Source organism: Salmo salar, chromosome 13 (genome assembly GCF_965601325.2).
Source record: "Salmo salar chromosome 13, fSalSal1, whole genome shotgun sequence".
Lineage (NCBI taxonomy): Eukaryota > Metazoa > Chordata > Actinopteri > Salmoniformes > Salmonidae > Salmo > Salmo salar.
The window spans coordinates 42658624-42681348 of record NC_138303.1 but is presented as its reverse complement, the minus strand read 5'-3'; the positions used below and the strand labels follow the sequence as shown (position 1 = coordinate 42681348).

General features: G+C 41.3%; 1 protein-coding gene across 2 annotated transcripts in view; it reads right to left on the bottom strand.

The window, feature by feature from the left end:
* The window catches only part of kansl2 (KAT8 regulatory NSL complex subunit 2), a 34554-nt gene that overhangs the window by 2231 nt on the left and 9598 nt on the right, over positions 1-22725 (bottom strand). For both annotated transcript variants that reach the window (XM_014135965.2, XM_014135966.3), the window contains exons 4-9: positions 11127-11241; positions 5824-5987; positions 5343-5509; positions 3739-3835; positions 2220-2479; positions 1231-1425 (exon numbers count right to left, since the gene is read on the bottom strand). In XM_014135965.2, the coding sequence (XP_013991440.1) occupies positions 1231-1425; positions 2220-2479; positions 3739-3835; positions 5343-5509; positions 5824-5987; positions 11127-11241 (998 nt within the window). The remainder of the gene's footprint in view (positions 1-1230; positions 1426-2219; positions 2480-3738; positions 3836-5342; positions 5510-5823; positions 5988-11126; positions 11242-22725) is intronic.

The window sequence follows — 22725 nt, the reverse complement described above, 5'->3', positions numbered from 1 at the left end:
CCATGCAGGCGTCCTTTTGCCTTCTGGTAGGCCGTCATTGTAAATAAGAATTTGTTAACCGACTTGCCTAGTTAAATAAAAACTATGGATCATTTAGCTATTTGATTTGGAATTTTAGGACCCCTTTAGGCATAGCAAAAAAAATTCAGTACCAATCCAAAGTTGACACTTACTCATTCTAGGTTTAATATTATGGACTGTCATTTCTCTTTGCTTATCGGAGCCGTTCTTGCCATAATATGGACTTGGTCTTTTACCAAAAAGGGCCATCTTCAGTATACCATTTCTACCTTGTCACAACACAACTGATTGGCTCAAATGCATTAAGGAAAGAACTCCCACAAATTAACTTTTAACAAGGCACACCTGTTAATTGAAATGCATTCCAGGTGACTAACTCATGAAGCTGGTTGAGAGAATGCCAAGTGTGCGCAAAGCTGTCAAGGCACTTCGAAGAATCTATACATTTTGAGTTTAGAACTTTTTTGGTTAATACATGAATCCATAGTTTTGATGTCTTCTCTATTATTCTACAATGCAGAAAATAGTAAAAAATAAAGAAACCCTTGAATGAATGAGGTCTCCAAACTTTTGTCTGGTACTGTAGATTTGCCTTTACTACTAATGCCCATAGAAATGCATTGAATACCATTTACATTTAAGTCATTTAGCAGACGCTCTTATCCAGAGCGACTTACACACATTCATAAAATGTCTTCAAGGTTTTGAAGTGTGTCCTGAATCTAGGAGATGAAAAATAAAATAAATATTTTTTACACATATTTAACCCCTTTTTTGGGTAGGCACAAAACTACCGTCATACTTCAATTTGTTTATTTTTTTTTACTGGTACCGATTACCTTCATACGAATCCTGTGACACTTGTGGGGGTCCTAGACCAATGGAGAACATGTGAGTCTCCCCTTTCCATAGAGTGGTAATAGTTTGTAGGCCAAACCGTTCGGACGCTACAGATGTTTACGTGAGAAGACCGATTTTCAGGATCTCATGGTCTGACGAACACGGCTCTAATTCAGCCACCGGTCACCGCAGATGCAGAAGTGAGACACTGGCGGATGCGGTGGATTGAGACGCACCCAATGTAAAAAAAACAGATCCCTAGCTTAAACTGACGGATTCTCACGGGGATTGTTTGTTATGCAATTTATGTAACTTAGGCCAGCGCTTCAAATCGACTCGGAGGTTAAGAAATCAAGGACGACAACTCACTTGGTCCTCTATAGACTGCAGAACTCTCTCAGAGAGCTCCATGTCAGCAGAGTCGTCGTGTCCCGAAGCGTCCAGCTCGACCCCGGTCAGAATGTCCATAGGCCCCTCAGCGATGGCCCTGATAGTCTGGTCCTCCAGAGCCAGGGCTGTGTCAAACATCAGAGGGGACGGAGGACACCCCACTACATCCAGGTCCTACAGGAGATGAACAGGAGGGCCGTGGGGGGACATTAGTTGGTCAGTGTTACAAGGTGTTTCTATTACTCAACAGAGTAGATTAATACAGCTACGTTACAGGGGAAGTAAAAGGCAGATTTATGTGACGGATAAACAGTAATGCTATGGTTGAGCACACAGTAAGCCACTGGAATCCAAACCTTTTCAATGGGGACCCCATTTTGTGCACCAGAATTTCTGCCTACCCTATCCCACCAAATCTAATGAAACTTTAAAATCTGTAAATTGATTTATCAATAAATAACCTTCAAATTATAATAATCTCTTGAAATTAAAGACAACACTTTAAATGTTGTTTATATTTTTGTTCAGTATACATGCAACATGTTTAGACATTCTGGAGGGTGAAAAATCAGTTTTGGAAGAATAAACATGTTTGTTGCTTCCAACTGAATTGACTATCCCCTTTGTTAATATGAAGGGAAAACCAACAGACCATGGGAAGATGTTAATGTTAGCCCGGTTTGGATCTGGACAGCTACAAGCTGTCAGACTTGATTAGGGCACTGTTAGCAATAATGTTAAGCAGAAAGAGTGAAAGTAAATCTTGGTGGGTGAAAATAAAAAAGACATACACCTGACTCCCAGCAAGTTACCTGTTCTTATGATAAACTCATAGCCTGAAATCCAGACACGTTGTGTGGTAACATTCCATGTTAGCACAAAACATCTGTTCAACTAGCCTACCTGGTTAAATAAAGGTGAAATAAATAAAATAAAAGCAGGAAACTTGGTGGTCAGACTTCACGTACATCACTGAACTCTAGCGGCAGGCTCTCCGTGGGCTGTAGCTCTGCAGCACTCAAGTACATGTCTTTGGGTAGTACTGCATCCAGCTGCTCTGGGGTCAGGGCTGTCTCCTGTTCAGGCTGGTACATGGGGGGAGGCAGGGAGAGGTGCAGGGGGCAGCGAGGCTCCTCTGACTGGCCCATGTGAACGGGCCGGTCACAGGGAACATCCTTCAGCCCCGGACACATCTTGAACAGTACCTGGTTACTGTCCTGGTAGATGTCTGGATGTCTTATGCTAAAGAATAATAACTCATATCCACAATGGCAATTACATCAGTTATAGTCTCCCATTAAGATACTTCCAAGTATTGTGTATTACTCTGCTATAGGAACCAGTGTGAGGAAGCCTGGAAATCAAGGCTAGATCAGCTCATCTATAGGAATCATTGGCATGCAACAGAACGTCAGAAACAAAAGCCACCAGTTAGACCAGGGGTGTCAAACTCATTCCATGGAAGGCCTAGTGGTTTGCTGGATTTCCTTTCAATTAAGACTTAGACAACCAGGTGAGGCGAGTTCCTTACTAATTAGCGACCTTAATGCAGCAATCAAGTACAAGAGAGAGGGAAAACCCGGAGACACTCTGCCCTCCATGGGCAGAGTTTGATACATACGCGTTAGACAAACAATTAGCGCCGTCATTACAATTACCACACAAATAAGCAGTCTACAACAACAGTATTAAAACTACTTATGTTAGGTAGTTTTCTTTAGCTTTACATCACAGGTTCACTACAATAACAGTATTTGGGTATTTGTTGTGTGAGACGCTGTAAGGTACAAATAAATGGCTTAAAGGCTTGGTTGGTTTTGTACAAAATGTTGCACCTCGTTGACAAACGCTTTGCTCTGAATTAACCAGGTTTTATTGATTCTTGGATTAACATTTTAAGCAGAATGACTTGCTACGTCAACCACTTGATTACGAGCAGACCAACAGTGTAATGAAACTGGTGTACGCACGTTTCTGCTCGAAAAACGTTGAAATAAAAACAAAATGTTAAAATAATGGATTTGTAAAGGAGGCGTTTGTTCCTTCCAACTGAATTGACTATTCCCTTTGTTAATATAGAGAAAACCAACAGACCATGGGAAGATGTTAATGTTGGCCCTGTTAGGATCTGAGCCGCTACCACAAGCAGTCAGACTTGATTTGGGCCCTTTTAGCAATAGTGTGTAGTAAAGGGAGAGTGAAATTAGTCCATGAATATTCTGCAGGTCAGGCACATGTAAGAAATTAGGGTTCAAATGGGAAATAAGTTATTGTGCAGACTGGTTAACAAGCTTGGAACGCCTTACTAGCTAATGCTTCAGTTTTAGCCCCCCCCCAAAAAAGGCTTTCGGCACAACAAGCATTAGTATGTGTAGGGTAACACCCTCAGAAAAATCCATGAAAAAGAATAATGCAAATTTGAAATCGAACTTTAGGTAAACACATGACTGATCATAGAGGACACCAGAAGAACAGTATGAAGGATACGAGAGACGCAATGTCGTGTCATTGGGAGACACTGGTTAGAACAGCGGGTCCCTTCCACATAGGAGATACACCTCTGGCTAGACCGCATCGTATGTGCCTGTAGAGAGAACACACACAACGACAGGAATAAGGTTAAGATCCTCAAATTCCTCAACCAAACTTTGGTTGAGGTTAACGCATATGCTGACCAGTTCATGCAACGTCTTAGTCCGGAAACACCAAATCCGGCATACTGCCTGCGTTCCCACAAAATATTACACCGTTTTCCCTCTGCTGGCACTATTGTACTGAGACAATATCAAATTAATTCAAATTGGTGTTTTAGCACAATGTTCCAAATACCTGTATCACAGGAATCAATTTATTTCTGAGCGTGCTGCCTTTTTGGTCTGGTCTCCGTCGCGCCTTCTGTGCACCTTCCCACACAGACACCAAGCCCGTCACTCACAACGAAATAACTTCCTCTGACAAAAAGCAGTTTAAACTCGCTATTTGCATTTGAGGTTTAGTTCAACAGAATTGATTATATGGGCACCGAAACGCTTCGACACTTTACTGTAATAGACATTTCTAACGATACCCTTATGTCTCAAATCCCAAAAGGTAGAACAGACCCTACTAAAACAAAAGTATCAATGTACACAATTGTTGAAAATTAAATGCTAAATTTGTCGTGCGCGGCATCACATACCGCTAGCAGCATTCTATCCACAGACTCATGTGCTAGCTGTCTGTTTTCTAAATGTGCAATGAGCATAAAAATACAAATGTATAAAATCAGGAAATTGGCAAATTCTCATTCTGAGAAATAAGCATCTTCTTAAGGTAGGACACTTGATTTCAATATCTTAAAGTGATCAGGCTGTTTAAACCATTTGAGACAGATAGGAGGGTGTATTCATAACAGTTCAACCTTGTTAGCAAGCAAATAGAGCCAAGTTGGCTTGAAATAAAGATTAGATGGCAACTCACTAGCATGTGGCCTTGTGCTTGAGAGATTGTTTATGAGACCAGTGTTAATTTTCACCTGCTACAAGAAGTTTGTAATTAGAGAATGTGCATGGTTCTGGTTAAATTTGTAACAAAATTTAATTTTCAGACAGACTTCAAAGCCAGATCAGTGATTATAGCAAAAAATGCATATTAAACTATTGCTAAAATAATTTCAATTATTAGTGTGTCTTATGGTTGTGGAAGCCTTACATTTAGCCTAAGTATACATTTACATGCAGTATATTGACCTTTCTCAAGATGACGGTGCCACGTTGAAAGTTACTGAGCTCTTAAGTAAGGCCATGCATTCTACTGCCAATGTTTGCTATAGAGATTGCATTGTTTGATTTTATACACCTGTCAGCAACAGGTGTGGACGAAATAGCTGAATCCACTCATTTGAAAGGGAGTCCAAATACTCTTGCATATCGTGACTCTAGATATGATTTTTAGGCCATATCGCCCAGCCCCTCTGGGCTGCTAGGCATTTCCACATTCAATCTGAGACTCATACAACCTGGAACATAACTATTTACTTCTGCCAGGCCACAGACAGTTGCTGGAGTCCCCAGGATTTAGAGTCCATCCCTACAAACAGATAAGCCACAGACCTGAAGAGGAGCTCCTTCAGTGACAGCCTGTCTCCTCTCTCGGAGCTGCCGGTGAAGCAGAGCCTCCACGCCATACCGGCGGCGGTACCGACGTAGAGCCTTCAGCTTTCTCAGGTTCTCCCTCTCCTTCATGGAGAGACCCTCCGGGCCAGTCAGCAAACTACTCCCTGTTGGACAGAGAACACAAGGTGTCAGACTATTCAAAAAGCATGTCAAAGTAGGTGTGCTGATCTAGGGTCAGGTTCTCTGTCAGAAACACACCCATTACGCAGGAGGTAAGACAGCTACTAGAATAACCACAATGATCTTATCCGGAAAACCCATGATCACATCTGGACAAGTACTATATGAAGCTGTCCAATTGGAACAATGATTTTTATTTTCCGTTGCAAAATGTTGCACTACAGTGAAACCTATTGGTCGCAAACTTGACTAACTACAGGACAGAACAGGCTGGGTTAGTGCAGCACCATGGCTTTACCTAGTGTCTCATGCTCCACCTTGCGGCTGTGCAGGTATCGGCGCTTCTTCTCCTTGAGGAGGTGCTGCAGGCGTTTGAACTGGTCGATGTAGAGAGACTGGAGTCTGATGAGCTTCTCCCGTGTGATCAGAGCAACCTCCTCTGCCGTGTACACCCCTGCATGTCTGTAGGTCAAACAATCCATGCAAATAGTTACAACAGTCTACAGAAAATGTGTCGTATCTAGGGCTGTTACACTGACAGTATAAAACACCACAATTCAAATTCCACGAGACTGTTAACCTGTTTGGGCTAGGGGGCAGTATTTTCACTTTTGGATGAAAAGCATGCCCAGAGTAAACGGCCTAATACTCGGGCCCAGAGTCAAATATTTGCAAGTTATTAGTAGATTTGGATAGAAAACACTAAAGTTTCCAAAACTGTTTGAATGATGTCTGTATAACAGAACTCCTATGGCTGGCAAAAACCTGAGAAAAATACAACCAGGAAATGAAAATCTGGTGCCTGTACTTCTCAAGTCCTTGCCTTTCTAACACACAGTGAGTTAGGGTTCATTTTGCACTTCCTAAGGCTTCCACTAGATGTCAGTCTTTAGAAAGTTGTTAGAGGCTTTTGCGGTAAACACAGACCGAACGAGAAGGCTCGGAAGTAGGTGACTCAGAAAAATCACATGCGTTCATTGCACGCGTTCACTGCGCGCGTTCACGTGACAAGGGGGACTTTGTCGTGACATTTTCCTCGCGCGTCCTACATTGAGTAGCTTACTGAATGCGCAAACGTGGAGTTATTGGGACATAAATGATGAACTTTATCGAACAAAACATTTGTGGACCTGGGATTCCTGGAAGTGCCTTCGGATTAAGATTATGAAAGGTAAGTGCATATTTCTAATGCCATTTATGCATTTAGATGACTCCAAAATGGCAGGTATCTGTAATTGCCTGATGTTTTTTTCTGAGCGCAGTACTCAGATTATTGCAAAGTGTGCTTTCCCAGTAAAGTTATTTTGAAATCTGTCAACACGGTTGCATTCAGGAGATGTTAATGTATAATTCTTCGAATAACAGTTTAATATTTTATCAACGTTTATAATGAGTATTTTTGTAAATTGTTGTGCTGATTCACCAGCAGTTTTGGGTGAAATACATTTCCTTAACGTCACGCGCCAATGTAAAATGGGTTTTTTGGATACAAATATGAACTTGATAGAACAAAAAATGCATGTATTGTCTAACGTAATGTCCTAGGAGTGTCATCTGATGAAGATTGGCAAAGGTTAGTGCATCATTTTAGTTGGTTTTCTGCTTTTGGTGATGCTTGTCCTTGCACTGAAAATGGCTGTGTCATTTTTTGTCTATGTACTGTCCTAACATAATCTAAACTTTATGCTTCCGCCGTAAAGCCTTTTTGAAATCGGACAACGTGGTTGGATTAAGGAGATGTTTATCTTTCAAATGGTGTAAAATAGTCGTATGTTTGAGAAATTTGAATTATGACATTTTGTTGTTTTCGAATTTGGCGCTCTGATTTTTCACTGGCTGTTGAATAGTGTGTCCCGCAGGTGGGACGGTAGCGTCCCACGTAGCCTATAGGAGTTAAGTCACGGTACTTAGGCTTTTCCAAGTTGATCACTGACATCAATGTAGATGTATTCAAAAAAACTAATCAAACACAGAGCCCATGTTGCGCAACATTTCTACAGGCTATGCAATTGCGTAAGAAAACAAGGTGAGTGCCTCTTAAAGAGGATCCATCAGATTTCTATAGGCTAGGCCTACTATATTTACCTCAACTTTCCTAATATTAAGCACAATGCTTTTCTTTACAACAGGAGTATAGCCTACCTGGCTGGCATGAAAAAGAGCCACGTAGAAAGCATCCTCCAGTCGCTATTTATGTATATGTAAAGACAAGATTAAATCAAGAAGTGTGATGGTGACAACTAGCTTATCACTTGTGAATATATAACTTGTGAATGACGCCCAGTTTAAGGCAAACGGCGCATTTCTTTTGCAACTTTTTCAAGTCATAGTTGCATGCTTCATGTAGCCAAGCCATTATGTTTTAATATAATATCTTATTAAAATAAAGCACATTCATCCACTTTACAACGGGTGTAGAGCCTAACTGGCATACATACACAGCATGTGAGTTTAAAGCTTGGGGGAAGATCATTTTCAATCACCACATTTTTGGTCACTTTTGAGAATGGTGTTGCCCTGCTAATGGAACATTAGCACTTATAACCTACTGCTGTGTACACTTTGCTGCGCTTATGTGAAGAAACAGTCTAATAGTTAAACATTTTAAGCTTAAAATGTTCTCATCTGTTGCATCAGGCTCATTGCTTAAAACAGGTTTTTTGATGCTAGCGGTTGTATTAATTGGGATCTATCGCATCCCACAACTGTTAGAAATATTCCTCGGACAGAAGGACCAGTTGACCAATATATTAGGTCAACTTTTGTACAATGGGGGATATTAGATTGACAAAGGCCAGTGCTTTTGCTGTTCGGTAGGCCTACTCTTATTGGCTGACGAAAAGTGAAATGTGGACTGTTGTTCCACAATACGCGCCTCGGAATTGGATAAGGACGCACGCAGTTGTGTCCCTGATGTATCCGTCTTCACTTGTAGCCTGTGAGAAAACCATTTACATTTTAGTCATTTAGCAGACGCTCTTATCCAGAGCGACTTACAGTAGTGAATGCATTCCATACATTTTTTTCCTGTACTGGTCCCCCATGGGAATCGAACCCACAACCCTGGCGTTGCAAACACCAACTGAGCCACACGGGACCAAACCCCGATCACATGACGGAAAGCCATGTGAATGAGAGGCGCTTCGGCACGCAGCCCGGGTGAAGGGAATTATTATATTTCGCCCAAGGGCACAACGGCCAGTGGCCGCAAAATGCAGATTTTTTTTTGTAGGCGGCATTACGGCCACAAAAAGGAGACGCAGCCGGGGGGAAAAAAATTAATAAAAAATAAATAAAAATAAAGAGGCATTAACCTGTTGGGGCTAGGGAGCAGTATTTTCACGGCTGGATAAAAAAACGTACCTGATTTAATCTGGTTACTAATCCTACCCAGTAACTAGAATATGCATATACTTATTATATATGGATAGAAAACACCCTAAAGTTTCTAAAACTGTTTGAATGGTGTCTGTGAGTATAACAGAACTCATTTGGCAGGCAAAACCCTGAGACATTTTCTGACAGGAAGTGGATACCTGATGTGTTGAATTACCTTTAAGCCTATGCCATTGAAACACACAGGGGTTGATTAATGTTTTGGCACTTCCTATTGCTTCCACTAGATGTCACCAGCCTTTACAAAGTGTTTTGAGTCTTACTCTGAGATCTGACCGAACAAGAGCCATGGAACGGTGATGGCCGATTAGACTCTGGCGCGCGAGTTCATGTTGGGTACCCTCGTTCCAATACGTTATAAAAGAGAATGCATTCGTCCACCTTGAATATTATTCATGTTCTGATTAAAAAAGGCCCTAATGATTTATGCTATACAACGTTTGACATGTTTGAACGAACGTAAATATATTTTTTCCCCTCGTTCATGAAGTGAAGTCCGGCGGGCTTAGATCATGTGCTAACAAGACGGAGATTTTTGGACATAAATGATGAGCTTTTTTGAACAAAACTACATTCGTTATGGACCTGTGATACCTGGAAGTGACATCTGATGAAGAGAATCAAAGGTAATGGATTATTTACATAGTATTTTCGATTTTAGATCTCCCCAACATGGCGGCTAGTCTATCGCAACGCGTATTTTTCTGGGCGCAGTGCTCAGATTATTGCAAAGTGTGATTTCCCAGTAAGGTTATTTTTAAATCTGGCAAGTTGATTGCGTTCAAGAGATGTAAATCTATAATTCTTTAAATGACAATATAATATTTTACCAATGTTTTCTAATTTTAATTATTTAATTTGTGGTGCTGACTTGACTGCCGGTTATTGGAGGGAAACGATTTCCTCAACATCAATGCCATAGTAAAACGCTGTTTTTGGATATAAATATGAACTTGATAGAACTAAAAATGCATGCATTGTCTAACATAATGTCCTAGGAGTGTCATCTGATGGAGATTGTAAAAGGTTAGTGCATCATTTTAGCTGGTTTTATGGTTTTGGTGACCCTGTCTTTGAATTGACAAAACATTACACACAGCTATTGTCAATGTACTCTCCTAACATAATCTAACTTTATGCTTTCGCCGTAAAACCTTTTTGAAATCGGACAACGTGGTTAGATTAAGGAGATGTTTATCTTTCAAATGGTGTAAAATAGTTGTATGTTTGAAAAATTTGAATTTTGACATTTATTTGGTTTCAAATTTGCCGCTCTTGAAATGCACCTGCTGTTGATGGAGTGCACCACGGGGGGGACGCTAGCGTCCCACCTAGCCCATAGAGGTTAACAAGTGCTTGTCAAATTGTGAATGAGACTGATGAAGTGTGTACAGCCTGCTCCAAAAAAAAAAAAAAGCAGAGCTCATGGCTTAATGAAACTTTTTTCAAATCATTAGAGTCGCATCATGCATCCTTAATTTATTAAAAATCAAAACATATAGCCCAATATTCATCACAAGTTACATAACTCTAAATTAAGCATATAAGAGTCCCTTTTTCTTTGTTAACTGCTCAATACAGAATAGCCCCATGTGCACACTCCCTTAAATCATTGAGGAAATATCCTTTTATTCAGCTATGTCAATTGTATTCTTCATACTATAAAATAATGCCATGGAAATTTAAGCAAATCGTGTCTGCTAAATGAACTAGTGTGGCACACAGCCATAGCAGGCCCTAACATAAGGACAACTCAGTATGCCATTCTGTTCTTCTGAAATAGATAACATTCTCTTCATATCATGTTTCTTTAGACCAGTCTAAAATAAATTGATTTATTGTGATGTGTAGGCTAGATTACACGGATTTACACTTTCTAAATGAGAATGGGTCAAAGGTCTGCGTCAGTGGCTTGTAGGCTATGAGTGGAAGCCAGGAGATGCTAAATGGGTTTATGTTAATTACAGTGAGACTGGCAGTTATTTGCTTGACAATCACCGGCTGACAATTTCATGACCGCCACAATATGATCTTGGGGTCCAATTTTTTTTTACAAGTTGAGCTAAATGTGATATCAATACCTTGGTGTTAAATGATTTTTACAGAGTACATAAACACTGAAAATATCACATTTAATCTCATGGACATTACAAGACCCATGTAATATGAGCACAAGCAAGCACACAACACCAAAAGGTGTCTTACTTGAGAGGATCCTCATGGTCACTGTCGACGCTGTCAGCTTCACTGTCTGGATCTCCTCTCCATGTCTGGTCCAGCACCAGTGGTCCCTGCTCCTCCTCACTCCAGCTGTCCACATCTGATAGACAAGCACCCGTCAATTCCTCTGCTCTATTGCATGGCTCAATGCAAACAAGAAAGTCATGACACTAGCTAGCAAGTATACAATGCATTCGGAAAGTACTAAGACCCCTCAACTTTTTCCACATTGTTACAGCCTTATTCTAAAATGGATGAAATAGTTCTACACACAATAAATAATCTACACAAATTACCTCATAATGACAAAGAAAAATGGTTCTGAAATTTTCTAAAATTATTTTTTTTAAACTGAAATATCACATTTACATAAGTATTCAGACCCTTTACTCAGTACTTTGTTGAAGTACCTTTCGCAGCGTTTACAGCCGAGTCTTCTTGGGTATGAAGTGACAAGCTTGGCACACAACTGTATTTGGGGAGTTTCTCCCATTCTTCTCTGCAGATCCTCTCAAGCTCAGTCAGGTTGGATGGGGAGCGTCGCTGCACAGCTATTTTCAGGTGTCTCCAGAGATGCTCGACCGGGTTCAAGTTCGGCCTCTGGCTGGGCCACTAAAGGACATTGAGACTTGTCCCGAAGCCACTCTTGTGTAGGGTTGCAAACTTTCCCGGAAATGTTCCATGGTAAATTAAGCCCGGGAATTTTGCTTAAATTCAACAAGAAAACTTAGCTTATAACAGTGAACTTTGTGGGATACATAAGGCAATTCTAGGTATTGTGGCATATTTTGGTTAAACTATCCCCAATTCAATTGCAACCCTCTGCATGCACAGTCCATTCTTCCATCACATGTACAGCTGATTCAAGATCTTGCACACTAATAAGATGCTATTGAGCCCACACTACCACACTGTCTGGCCCAAGGACTACATTTCTGGTAAGTTTTGATTATAATACTGGGTGGGGTGAATATATTTTATGACATACATGAGTTTGTTAACTAGTAAATAGTAGCCAACAAAAACAGTGTTTAAATCATTTCTAACTTGTTAATTTCTGCTAATTAGTTTTTGCTACCATGTGGGTTTTAGCTTGCTTGAGCCTGCTAACTGAGTGTGTGTTAATTCACCTGTTTCCATTTTAAACAACGCCTTTGTAAGATAAATGTTTTATCTAACTGCTTAACTATTTGTCTGTACATGGAATTGCATTTGCTTATTTTTACTCATTTTTTCCTAATCTTTACAGGAAAATGCCACGGGCACTATCTGATGTGTTCAGACATTTCACTGCAGCTAATGTAGAAGGAAAAGCGGTGTGTACATTTGCAAATACTGTGCCAAATCATGTGAAGAATGCAACAAAGATGCAAAATCATCTGGCCAAGAGCATAAAGTTCCCTCAGCGCTCACAATAAGCAACCTCTGACAAGTCTACTTCTAATCGAGGTGAAAATAAAGAAACCTTATCGATAGCAACAGCTCATGGTTCTGACTGCTGAAGGCAGTCAATGACCTTGGACTACAGAAGGTATTTGCACTACTGACAGACAAATGCTGTGAACATGAAGGCTGATTGGTCTAAAGTGGAGGAGTCCTACCCTCCCATCACACCCATTGGCTGTGCTCCTCAAGGACATCATGGCACTGAAAACAATGGATACTCTACAAGAGAGCCAAGGAAATGGTTAGGTATGTGAAGGGCCATCAAGTTATAGCAGCAATCTACCTCACCAAGCAAAGTGAAGAATAAGAGCACCACATTGAAGCTGCCCAGCAACACCCGTTGGGGTGGTGTTATCATGTTTGACAGTCGCCTGGAGGGGGAAGGAATCTCTCCAAGAAATGTCCATATAACAGTCTGCCGATATGGACAGCCCCATCAAGAGGTTACTCCTGGATGATGTATTTTGGGAGAGAGTGGCAAGCAGCCTGAAACCTATAACAGTAGCCATTGCACTGCCATCCCACCTGATGTTCAACTCTGCTTGCAGATGTAAGAGAAGAAAACCGTACTGCCCTGCCCACTTCACTGTTGCTCCAAGCAGAAGAAACTGCAGTTTTGAAATGCATCAAAAAGCGTGAAGACTTCTGCCTGAAGTCCATACACTTTCCGCATCGTACATGTTGGATCCAAAGTATGCTGGCAACAGCATCCTGCCTGGTGCAGAGATCAACAAGGCCTACGGTGTCATGACTACCTTGTCTCGCCACATTGGCCTGGACGAGGGCAAGGTTCTTGGCAGTCTGGCGAAATACACTTCCAAGCAAGGGCTTTAGGATGGAGATGAAATATGGCAGTCGTGCCAGCATATCTCATCAGCCGCCTGGTAAAGGGGACTTTGTGGATCTGAGGCGCTTTCCCCTGTTGCCAGAACCCTCCAAATCCCACCAACAGCCGCCTCAGAGCGCAACTGGTCATTGTTTGGGAACACACACACACACACACACACACAAAAGTATAACAGGCTGACCAATATAAAGGTTGAAAAACTGGTGGCCATCTGGGCAAATTTGAGGTTGGAAAGTGACAGTGAATACGAGGCCACAGAGTGATGTCCAAGAGGTGGACATTGAGGTCCAGGGAGAAGACATGGAAGCCTGAGGGGAAGACAACCAAAGCTTTAGTTTAGACTATCATTTCACAGATGCATGTTGAAAGCGTTTACATATTATTTTTTTTTAGATGCGATGAAACATTGGGGATCACTCAATATTCCCTTTTTGTTATTCAGTGAAATCATCCCATGTGAAGAGTCAACTAATTTAATTAAAGTTCAATTCATAACTAAATATTTTATTTCTATTGTAAGGATTTAATCATTTACAAATATGTCTTACTTAAGGTAAAAGGTTTGTCTCCATATGATAAATATATCAAAAGCAAAAAACATCTACATTTAAATACACTGCTCAAAAAAATAAAGGGAACACTTAAACAACACATCCTAGATCTGAATGAAAGAAATAATCTCATTAAATACTTTTTTCTTTACATAGTTGAATGTGCTGACAACAAAATCACAAAAATAATCAATGGAAATCCAATTTATCAACCCATGGAGGTCTGGATTTGGAGTCACACTCAAAATTAAAGTGGAAAACCACACTACAGGCTGATCCAACTTTGATGTAATGTCCTTAAAACAAGTCAAAATGAGGCTCAGTAGTGTGTGTGGCCTCCACGTGCCTGTATGACCTCCCTACAACGCCTGGGCATGCTCCTGATGAGGTGGCGGATGGTCTCCTGAGGGATCTCCTCCCAGACCTGGACTAAAGCATCCACCAACTCCTGGACAGTCTGTTGTGCAACGTGGCGTTGGTGGATGGAGCGAGACATGATGTCCCAGATGTGCTCAATTGGATTCAGGTCTGGGGAACGGGCAGGCCAGTCCATAGCATCAATGCCTTCCTCTTGCAGGAACTGCTGACACACTCCAGCCACATGAGGTCTAGCATTGTCTTGCATTAGGAGGAACCCAGGGCCAACCGCACCAGCATATGGTCTCACAAGGGGTCTGAGGATCTAATCTCGGTACCTAATGGCAGTCAGGCTACCTCTGGCGAGCACATGGAGGGCTGTGCGGCCCCCCAAAGAAATGCTACCCCACACCATGACTGACCCACCGCCAAACCGGTCATGTTGGAGGATGTTGCAGGCAGCAGAACGTTCTCCACGGCGTCTCCAGACTGTCACGTGCTCAGTGTGAACCTGCTTTCATCTGTGAAGAGCACAGGGCGCCAGTGGCGAATTTGCCAATCTTGGTGTTCTCTGGCAAATGCCAAACGTCCTGCACGGTGTTGGGCTGTAAGCACAACCCCCACCTGTGGACGTCGGGCCCTCATACCACCCTCATGGAGTCTGTTTCTGACCGTTTGAGCAGACACATGCACATTTGTGGCCTGTTGGAGGTCATTTTGCAGGGCTCTGGCAGCGGTCCTCCTTGCACAAAGGCAGAGGTAGCGGTCCTGCTGCTGGGTTGTTGCCCTCCTACGGCCTCCTCCACGTCTCCTGATAGCGCCTCCATGCTCTGGACACTACGCTGACACAGCAAACCTTCTTGCCACAGCTCGCATTGATGTGCCATCCTGGATGAGCTGCACTACCTGAGCCACGTGTGGGTTGTAGACTCCGTCTCATGCTACCACTAGAGTGAAAGCACCGCCAGCATTCAAAAGTGACCAAAACATCAGCCAGGAAGCATAGGAACTGAGAAGTGGTCTGTGGTCCCCACCTGCAGAACCACTCCTTTATTGGAGGTGTCTTGCTAATTGCCTAATTTCCACCTGTTGTCTATTCCATTTGCACAACAGCATGTGAAATTTGTCAATCAGTGTTGCTTCCTAAGTGGACAGTTTGACTTCACAGAAGTGTGATTGACTTGGAGTTACATTGTGTTGTTTAAGTGTTCCCTTTATTTTTTTGAGCAGTATAGTATTAATTCCCATGGAAAGTTTCCACCTCTGAATATTCCCCAAAATGTGCAACACCACTCTTGCGTTGTCTTGGCTGTGCTTAGGGTCGTTGTCCTGTTGGAAGGTGAACCTTCACCCCAGTCGGAGGTCTTCTTCCATTTAAGAATGATGAGGCCACTGTTCTTAGAGACCTTCAATGTGCAGAATTCTTTTGGTAACCTTCCCCAGATCTGTGCCAACACAACACGTCTCAGAGCTCTACGAACAATTCCTTCGACCTCATGGCTTGGTTTTTGCTCTGACATACACTGTCAACTGTGGGACCTTATAGACAGGTGTTTGCCTTTCCAAATCATGTCCAATCAATTGAGTTTACCACAGGTGAAGTCCAATCAAGTTGTAGAAACAGCTCAACGATGATCTATAGTACCAGGATGCACCGGAGATCAATTTCCAGTCTCATAGCAAAGAGTCTGAGAATACTTAAGTAAATTAAGAAATCTAAAAACCTGTTTTCACTTTGTCATTAAGTGGTAGTGTGTGTAGATTGAGGATTTTTATTTAATACATTTTAGAACAAGGTAGTAACATAACAAAATGTGAATCTTACTCGTTGATTACGAGCAGACCAACAGTAACAAAACTGCCGTATGTATATGGTGCGATTTGAATTCAATATTTTGGCATTTACATTAATATATAATTAATTTTGTTATAATGCACAAATTCAATCGTTGAAATCATAAATTGAACTTGTATTTCATGATTCAAAACAGAATTGAAAGAGGCGTGTGTACATACCACTTTCAACATGGTAATTATTGCATTTGTTTGCATAGCAACTTAATAATTTAAAGCTTACCAAAGATTCATATTCAACTTCTCAGATGCATGCAGATTTAAACCGTTCAAAGTCAGTTCTAAATTCAGAATCAAAACCGGAGACAACATCCTCGTACTCTACCAGCAAGGAACAGTAGAAGAGAACAGATATAGTCAAACACTTTGTGTTAAACAGGTTTCTGAAGCCAATGTGGCATGTTGAATTTATTTCCTTCTTATGAATTTGGCTCTAGCGTTTGGGCTGTAAGCCATTATGGCCCCATTCCTGAAAGCCAAGACTCTCCGTAGCATAGTTGTGTCTTCCGTTCCCCTCTATGGTGCTCATAGGACATGCAGTGCACAATAGAAGGGAGGGTGATAAAGAAAACTCGTAACCACCCTCCTGTAGCATACCAACTCATTGCACTATTTAAAAAATAAAAAAGCCTAAAACTGCTCAGTTCAGGCTGATCACATCTGCTACACTAATACAAGTCTTGTATTACAACTCATCAAAAGAGTGTGGTTCGGTGACGCATGCTTATGTGATGAGACCTGAACACGCGTGTTTGACACGTTTCATATCACCGGCAAGGGTATTCATTATAAGGGTGACATGTGACTGATTGGGTTAAGAATTTTCTAGCCTGCTGAGTTAAAGCCTTGGCATTGGTTATGTTACTTGGATGCGTCTCGGCGAGGTAGGGCTGGGTGAAATGACCTAAAAAATGTTTTTTTCCCCCCAAACTTATGGGCAAGTCACAGTATATCTTGTTTTTTTCCCCTGTTTCCTCTAAATAAGCTTTGTTGTACAATAAAAATAAATTTAAAAAAAAAAGTTTAACACTACATTTCAGATAGTCAGCAATAATCAAATGAACTCAGGGCTTGTGAAAATAAGCCTCCCATAAGACCCACTAATAATTGTATTTAGTCAAAATAGGTTACCTGCTTTTTTGCAGTAATCACTATGAAAATTCCCTTGCTGCTCAATTTAACTAGAACCATGCATATTCACTAACAACAACTAACCTCAGGTTTCTATAATGCCTGCTACACAAAAGGTCACAATCTCAAGCCCACGTGATAGCGAGTACCAAGCTAATCTTTGTATTTCGAGTTTGGACGAAAATAAATAACATGAATCTATTTGCTAGCTAACAAGGTAGAACAGTTGAATTGTTATGAACACACCCTTCTATCCATCGCCAACTGTTTGAACAGCATGCTAGCCTGTTCACTTTGTCATGTGGAAATCAAGTGGCCTACCTTATCAGAATGAGAACGAGTTGCCAATTCCTTATACAATCGAGTTATGCTTATTGCACATTTACAAAACAAACTAACGGTCTGGTTAAAATGCTGTGCAGGACAAAGCCTGAGTTAATAAGTTCATATTTAGAAACAGTGGGGAACCCGGCCTAAGGATTATTACAATACATCTATTTAATATTTTCATTAACTTTTATGATCTTCTGATTTTATTTATTCAGTTTGTGTTGGAAAGAGAAGGGTTAATACTGAAGAGAAAATATAGCCAATCAGAATCTCTGGTGGTGTCTGGGTAGAAAAATCTAGCCTTGAAAAGCTGGACAGAAGGCCTCTGCATGAGAGCAGAATTTTGGAATGAACCAATTACTAACTTCTGGAAGGCCTGGACACATCACTACTGACTGATAGCGAAGTGAGAAGTAGCCTAGTTTTCCCATGCTTTTGTTGTAATGTGTGAATGGTGGCAGCTGTAAGAGGATGGGGTTGCTGATTTGTAAGCGTCGGTTTCAACGAGAAGTTAAAGGTTGTGCAGAGGTGGGGGCATCACCAGCACTGGTGCAATGAGGAAAGAGCTATGAACGGCATTTAAGCTAACAATTATGAGCGCCATCTGTGGAAGCCCTGGGTGTGAGCAAACCAAAAAGCTGTACTGCTGGGATTGTCTACTCTTCAGCACCGACAAGACGTCAACCTTGGCCTGTACTGGTTGGTTTCAGACCTATATACCTTTACGACGTTAGCTCTGCGCCCCCAAGACTCAACTTCACACCTAAGAGCGACAAGAGTTCAAAAACATTTGGGGACACAAGAGCAGCCCTTCAGCTTAACGAGCAGCAGGGCAGAGAGACTCACAACCCTGAAATACTGCATTCTCAAGACTCGAGGAAAGCCATGGGCTCAACTTAGATCTGCGTGGCTCATGTCTGAGGGTAGGACCCGGCCGACCACCACTTTCTCCGGCAGAAGAGGCTGAAGAGGCCGACCACCACTTTCTCCGGCAGAAGAGGCTGCATCTGCTTACCTGTCTGGTCTCGACCATTTGTGTCCACTGCCTCAGTTGACCCTGGAATGATTCAAGACTTAATCCAGGACCACCACCGTACAGGCCCGACTGTCAGCCTTGCCTTTGATCTCAAAAATCGAGAACGTAGGCTACTTCTTGGATCGAAAATCTAACGACAAACTATATGAACCTGCCATTGACCATTTCATAAGAGGTCTGGAGGATGGACTTGATTTTCAAATGATCTGGTGAGTGGCAGTTTTTTTTATTGCAGTTCGCTTGCTGTTGCTATTAAAATTGCTGATGTGTGAAATGATGAGTTTCAACTTCAGATCACCGGTTGTGTGTGCTGAACGTGATAAAAGTATTTGCAATGGGAAGTAATAGCTGGCTTGTTCATTTCGTGTTTTAACTACTAAATGGTGTTTTTTCTCTTGTTATGATTGGGGTCTATAGGCTCATTAGTTGAGTGAATGGGCTGCTTATTCTTTAACATTATTTGATGCTGTGTGTGACTGCTGTGACAAATAGGCACTCCCTTTCAGCATGCTGAAATAGAAGCTGCACTGCCATTTTCTTTGCTTTGCTCTGATTCATAGTAACTGTCCCTGAATGAATAGTTAGTCCTATGAATTATTTCCACCAATGTGTGCCTGTCGTCTAATAGAACGGCCTTTTGGACTTAGTTGAAGTCGGAAGTTAACATACACCTTGGCCAAATACATTCAAACTCAGTCACAATTCCTGACATTTAAGCCTAGTAAAAATTCCCTGTCTTAGGTCAGTTAGGATCACTTCATTTTAAGAATGTGAAATGTCAGAATGATAGAGTGATTTATTTCAGCTTTTGTTTCCTTCATCACATACCCAGTGGGTCAGAAGTGTACATATACTAACTGAGTGTTTGGTAGCATTGCCTTTAAATTGTTTAACTTGAGCCAAACGTTTTTGGTAGCCTTCCACAATAAGTTGGGTTAATTTCGGCCCGTTCCTCCTGACAGAATTGGTGTAACTGAGTTAGGTTTGTGCAGTTGTACTCCTTGCTCGCACAAGCCTTTTCACTTCTGCCCACAAATTTTCTATGGGATTGAGGTCAGGGCTCTGATGGCCACTCCAATACCTTGACTTTGTCCTTAAGACATTTTGCCAAAACTTTGGAAGTATACTTGGGGTCATTGTCCATTTGGAAGACCCATTTGCAACCAAGCTTTAACTTCCTGGCTGATGTCTTGAGATGTTGCTTCACTATATCCACAATTTCTCCCTCATGATGCCGTCTATTTCGTGAAGTGCACCAGTCCCTCCTGCAGCAAAGCACCCCCACAACATGATGCTGCCACCTCCGTGCTTCACGGTTGGGGTGGTGTTCTTCGGCTTGCAAGCCTCCCCCTTTTTCTTCCAAACATAACGATGGTCATTATGGCCAAACAGTTCTATTTTTGTTTCATCAGACCAGAGGACATTTCTCCAAAAAGAACAATATTTGTCCCCATGTGCAGTTGTAAACCATAGTCTGGCTTTTTTTTAAGCTCTCTGGGCTAGGCAGGACGAATTCGTCCCACCTACTCATCAGCCAGTTGAATCCTGTGGCGCGTTATTCAAATACCTTAGAAATGCTATTACTTCAATTTCTCAAACATATGACTATTTTACAGCATTTTAAAGACAAGACTCTCGTTAATCTAAACACACTGTCCGATTTCAAAAAGGCTTTACAACGAAAGCAAAACATTAGATTATGTCAGCAGAGTACCCAGCCTTCCAGGTTATGTTGATATAGGACTCGTTTTACTGCGGCTATAGATATTTCTGTACCCATTTCCTCCAGCATCGTCACAAGGTCCTTTGCTGATGTTCTGGGATTGATTTGCGTTCATCTCTAGGAGATAGAATGTGTCTCCTTCCTGAGTGGGATGCCGGCTGCGTGGTCCCATGGTGTTTATACTTGCTTACTATTGTTTGTACAGATGAATGTAGTACCTTCAGGCATTTGGAAATTTCTCCCAAGGATGAACCAGACTTGTGGTTGACAATTTGAGGTCTTGGCAGATTTCTTTTGATTTTCCCATGATGTCAAGCAAAGATGCACTGAGTTTCAAGGTAGGCCTTGAAATACATCCACACCTCCAATTGACTCAAATAGCCTATCTGAAGCCATGACATCATTTTATGGAATTGTCCAAGCTGTTTAAAGGCACAGTCAACTTAGTGTATGTAAACTTCTGACCCACTAGAATTGTGATTAAGTGAAATAATCTGTCTAAACAAACTGCTGAAAAAATGACTTGTGTCATGCACAAAGTAAATGTCCTAACCGACTTGCCAACTCCATAGTTTGTTAGCCTGTTTGGGATAGGGGGCAGTATTTTCACGGCCGGATGAAAAAAAAAAAAAAAGGTACCCGATTTAAACTGGTTACTACTCTTGCCCAGAAACGAGAATATGCATATTATTAGTAGATTTAGATAGAAACTTCAGTGTTTTCTAAAACTGTTTGAATGGCGTCTGAGTATAACAAAACTCATATGGCAGGCAAAAACCTGAGAAGATTCCAAGCAGGAAGTGGCCTGTCTGAGAATTTGTAGTTCTTTTGGTTCTCTATCAAAACTACAGCATTTGTGCTGTTACGTAGCACTTGCTAAGGCTTCCATTGGCTCTCTAAAGTGGATTGAGGCGTCTCCTGTCTCTGGGCAGAGTACAGTAGCTCAGTTTGTCAGTAGTCTGCCTGGTGACAAAGAGATTGGATATGCGCGGTCCCGCGACCATGCTGTTTTTTCTTTTCCTCTTTGAATGAATACACTATTGTCTGGTTGGAATATTATCGCTAGTTTACGAGAAAAATACCATAAAAATTAATTTCAACAGCGTTTGACATGCTTCTAAGAACAGTAAAGGAATATCTTGAATTTTTTTGTCTCGAAATGCGCTCACACGTTACGACCTGAACGCACGAACAAAACTGAGGTATTTGAATATAACTATGGATTCTTTGGAACAAAAACAACATTTCTTGTGGAAATAGCAGTCCTGGGAGTGCATTCTGACGAAGATCAGCAAAGGTAATACAATTTTTTCTAATAGTAATTCTGAGTTTAGTGAGCCCGAACTTGGCGGGTGTCAAAATAGCTAGCCGTGATGGCCGAGCTATGTACTCAGAATATTGCAAAATGTGCTTTCTCCGAAAAGCCATTTTAAAATCTGACATAGCGATTGCATAAAGGAGTTCTGTATCTATAATTCTTAAAATAATGTATTTTGTCAACATTTATGATGAGTAATTTAGTAAATTCACAGGAAGTTTTGGGTGGGAATGCATGTTCTGAACATCACATGCTAATGTAAAAAGCCATTTTTGGATATAAATATGAACAAAACATGCATGTAGTGTATAACATAATGTCCTAGGAATGTCATCTGATGAAGATAAAGGTTAGTGCTTCATTTAGCTGTGTTTTGGGTTTGTGACATATGCTTGCTTGGAAAATGGCTGTGTGATTATTTTTGGCTATGTACTCTAACATAATCTAATATTTTGCTTTCACTGTAAAGCCTTTTGTAAAGACAATGTGGTTAGATTAACCTGTTAGGGCTAGGGGGCAGTATTGACACGGCTGGATAAAAAAACATACCCGATTTAATCTGGTTACCACTCCTACCCAGTAACTAGAATATGCATATACTTATTACATATGGATAGAAAACACCCTAAATTTTCTAAAACTGTTTGAATGGTGTCTGAGTATAACAGAACTCATTTGGCAGGCAAAACCCTGAGACATTTTCTGACAGGAAGTGGATACCTGATGTGTTGTATTACCTTTAAACCTATCCCATTGAAAAACACAGGGGCTGAGGAATATTTTGGCACTTCCTATTGCTTCCACTAGATGTCACCAGCCTTTACAAAGTGTTTTGAGTCTTCTGGAGGGAGATCTGACCGAACAAGAGCCATGGAACGATGATGGCCCATTAGACACCTGGCGCGCGAGTTCATGTTGGGTACCCTCGTTACAATACGTTATAAAAGAGTATGCATTCGTCCACCTTGAATATTATTCATGTTCTGGTTAA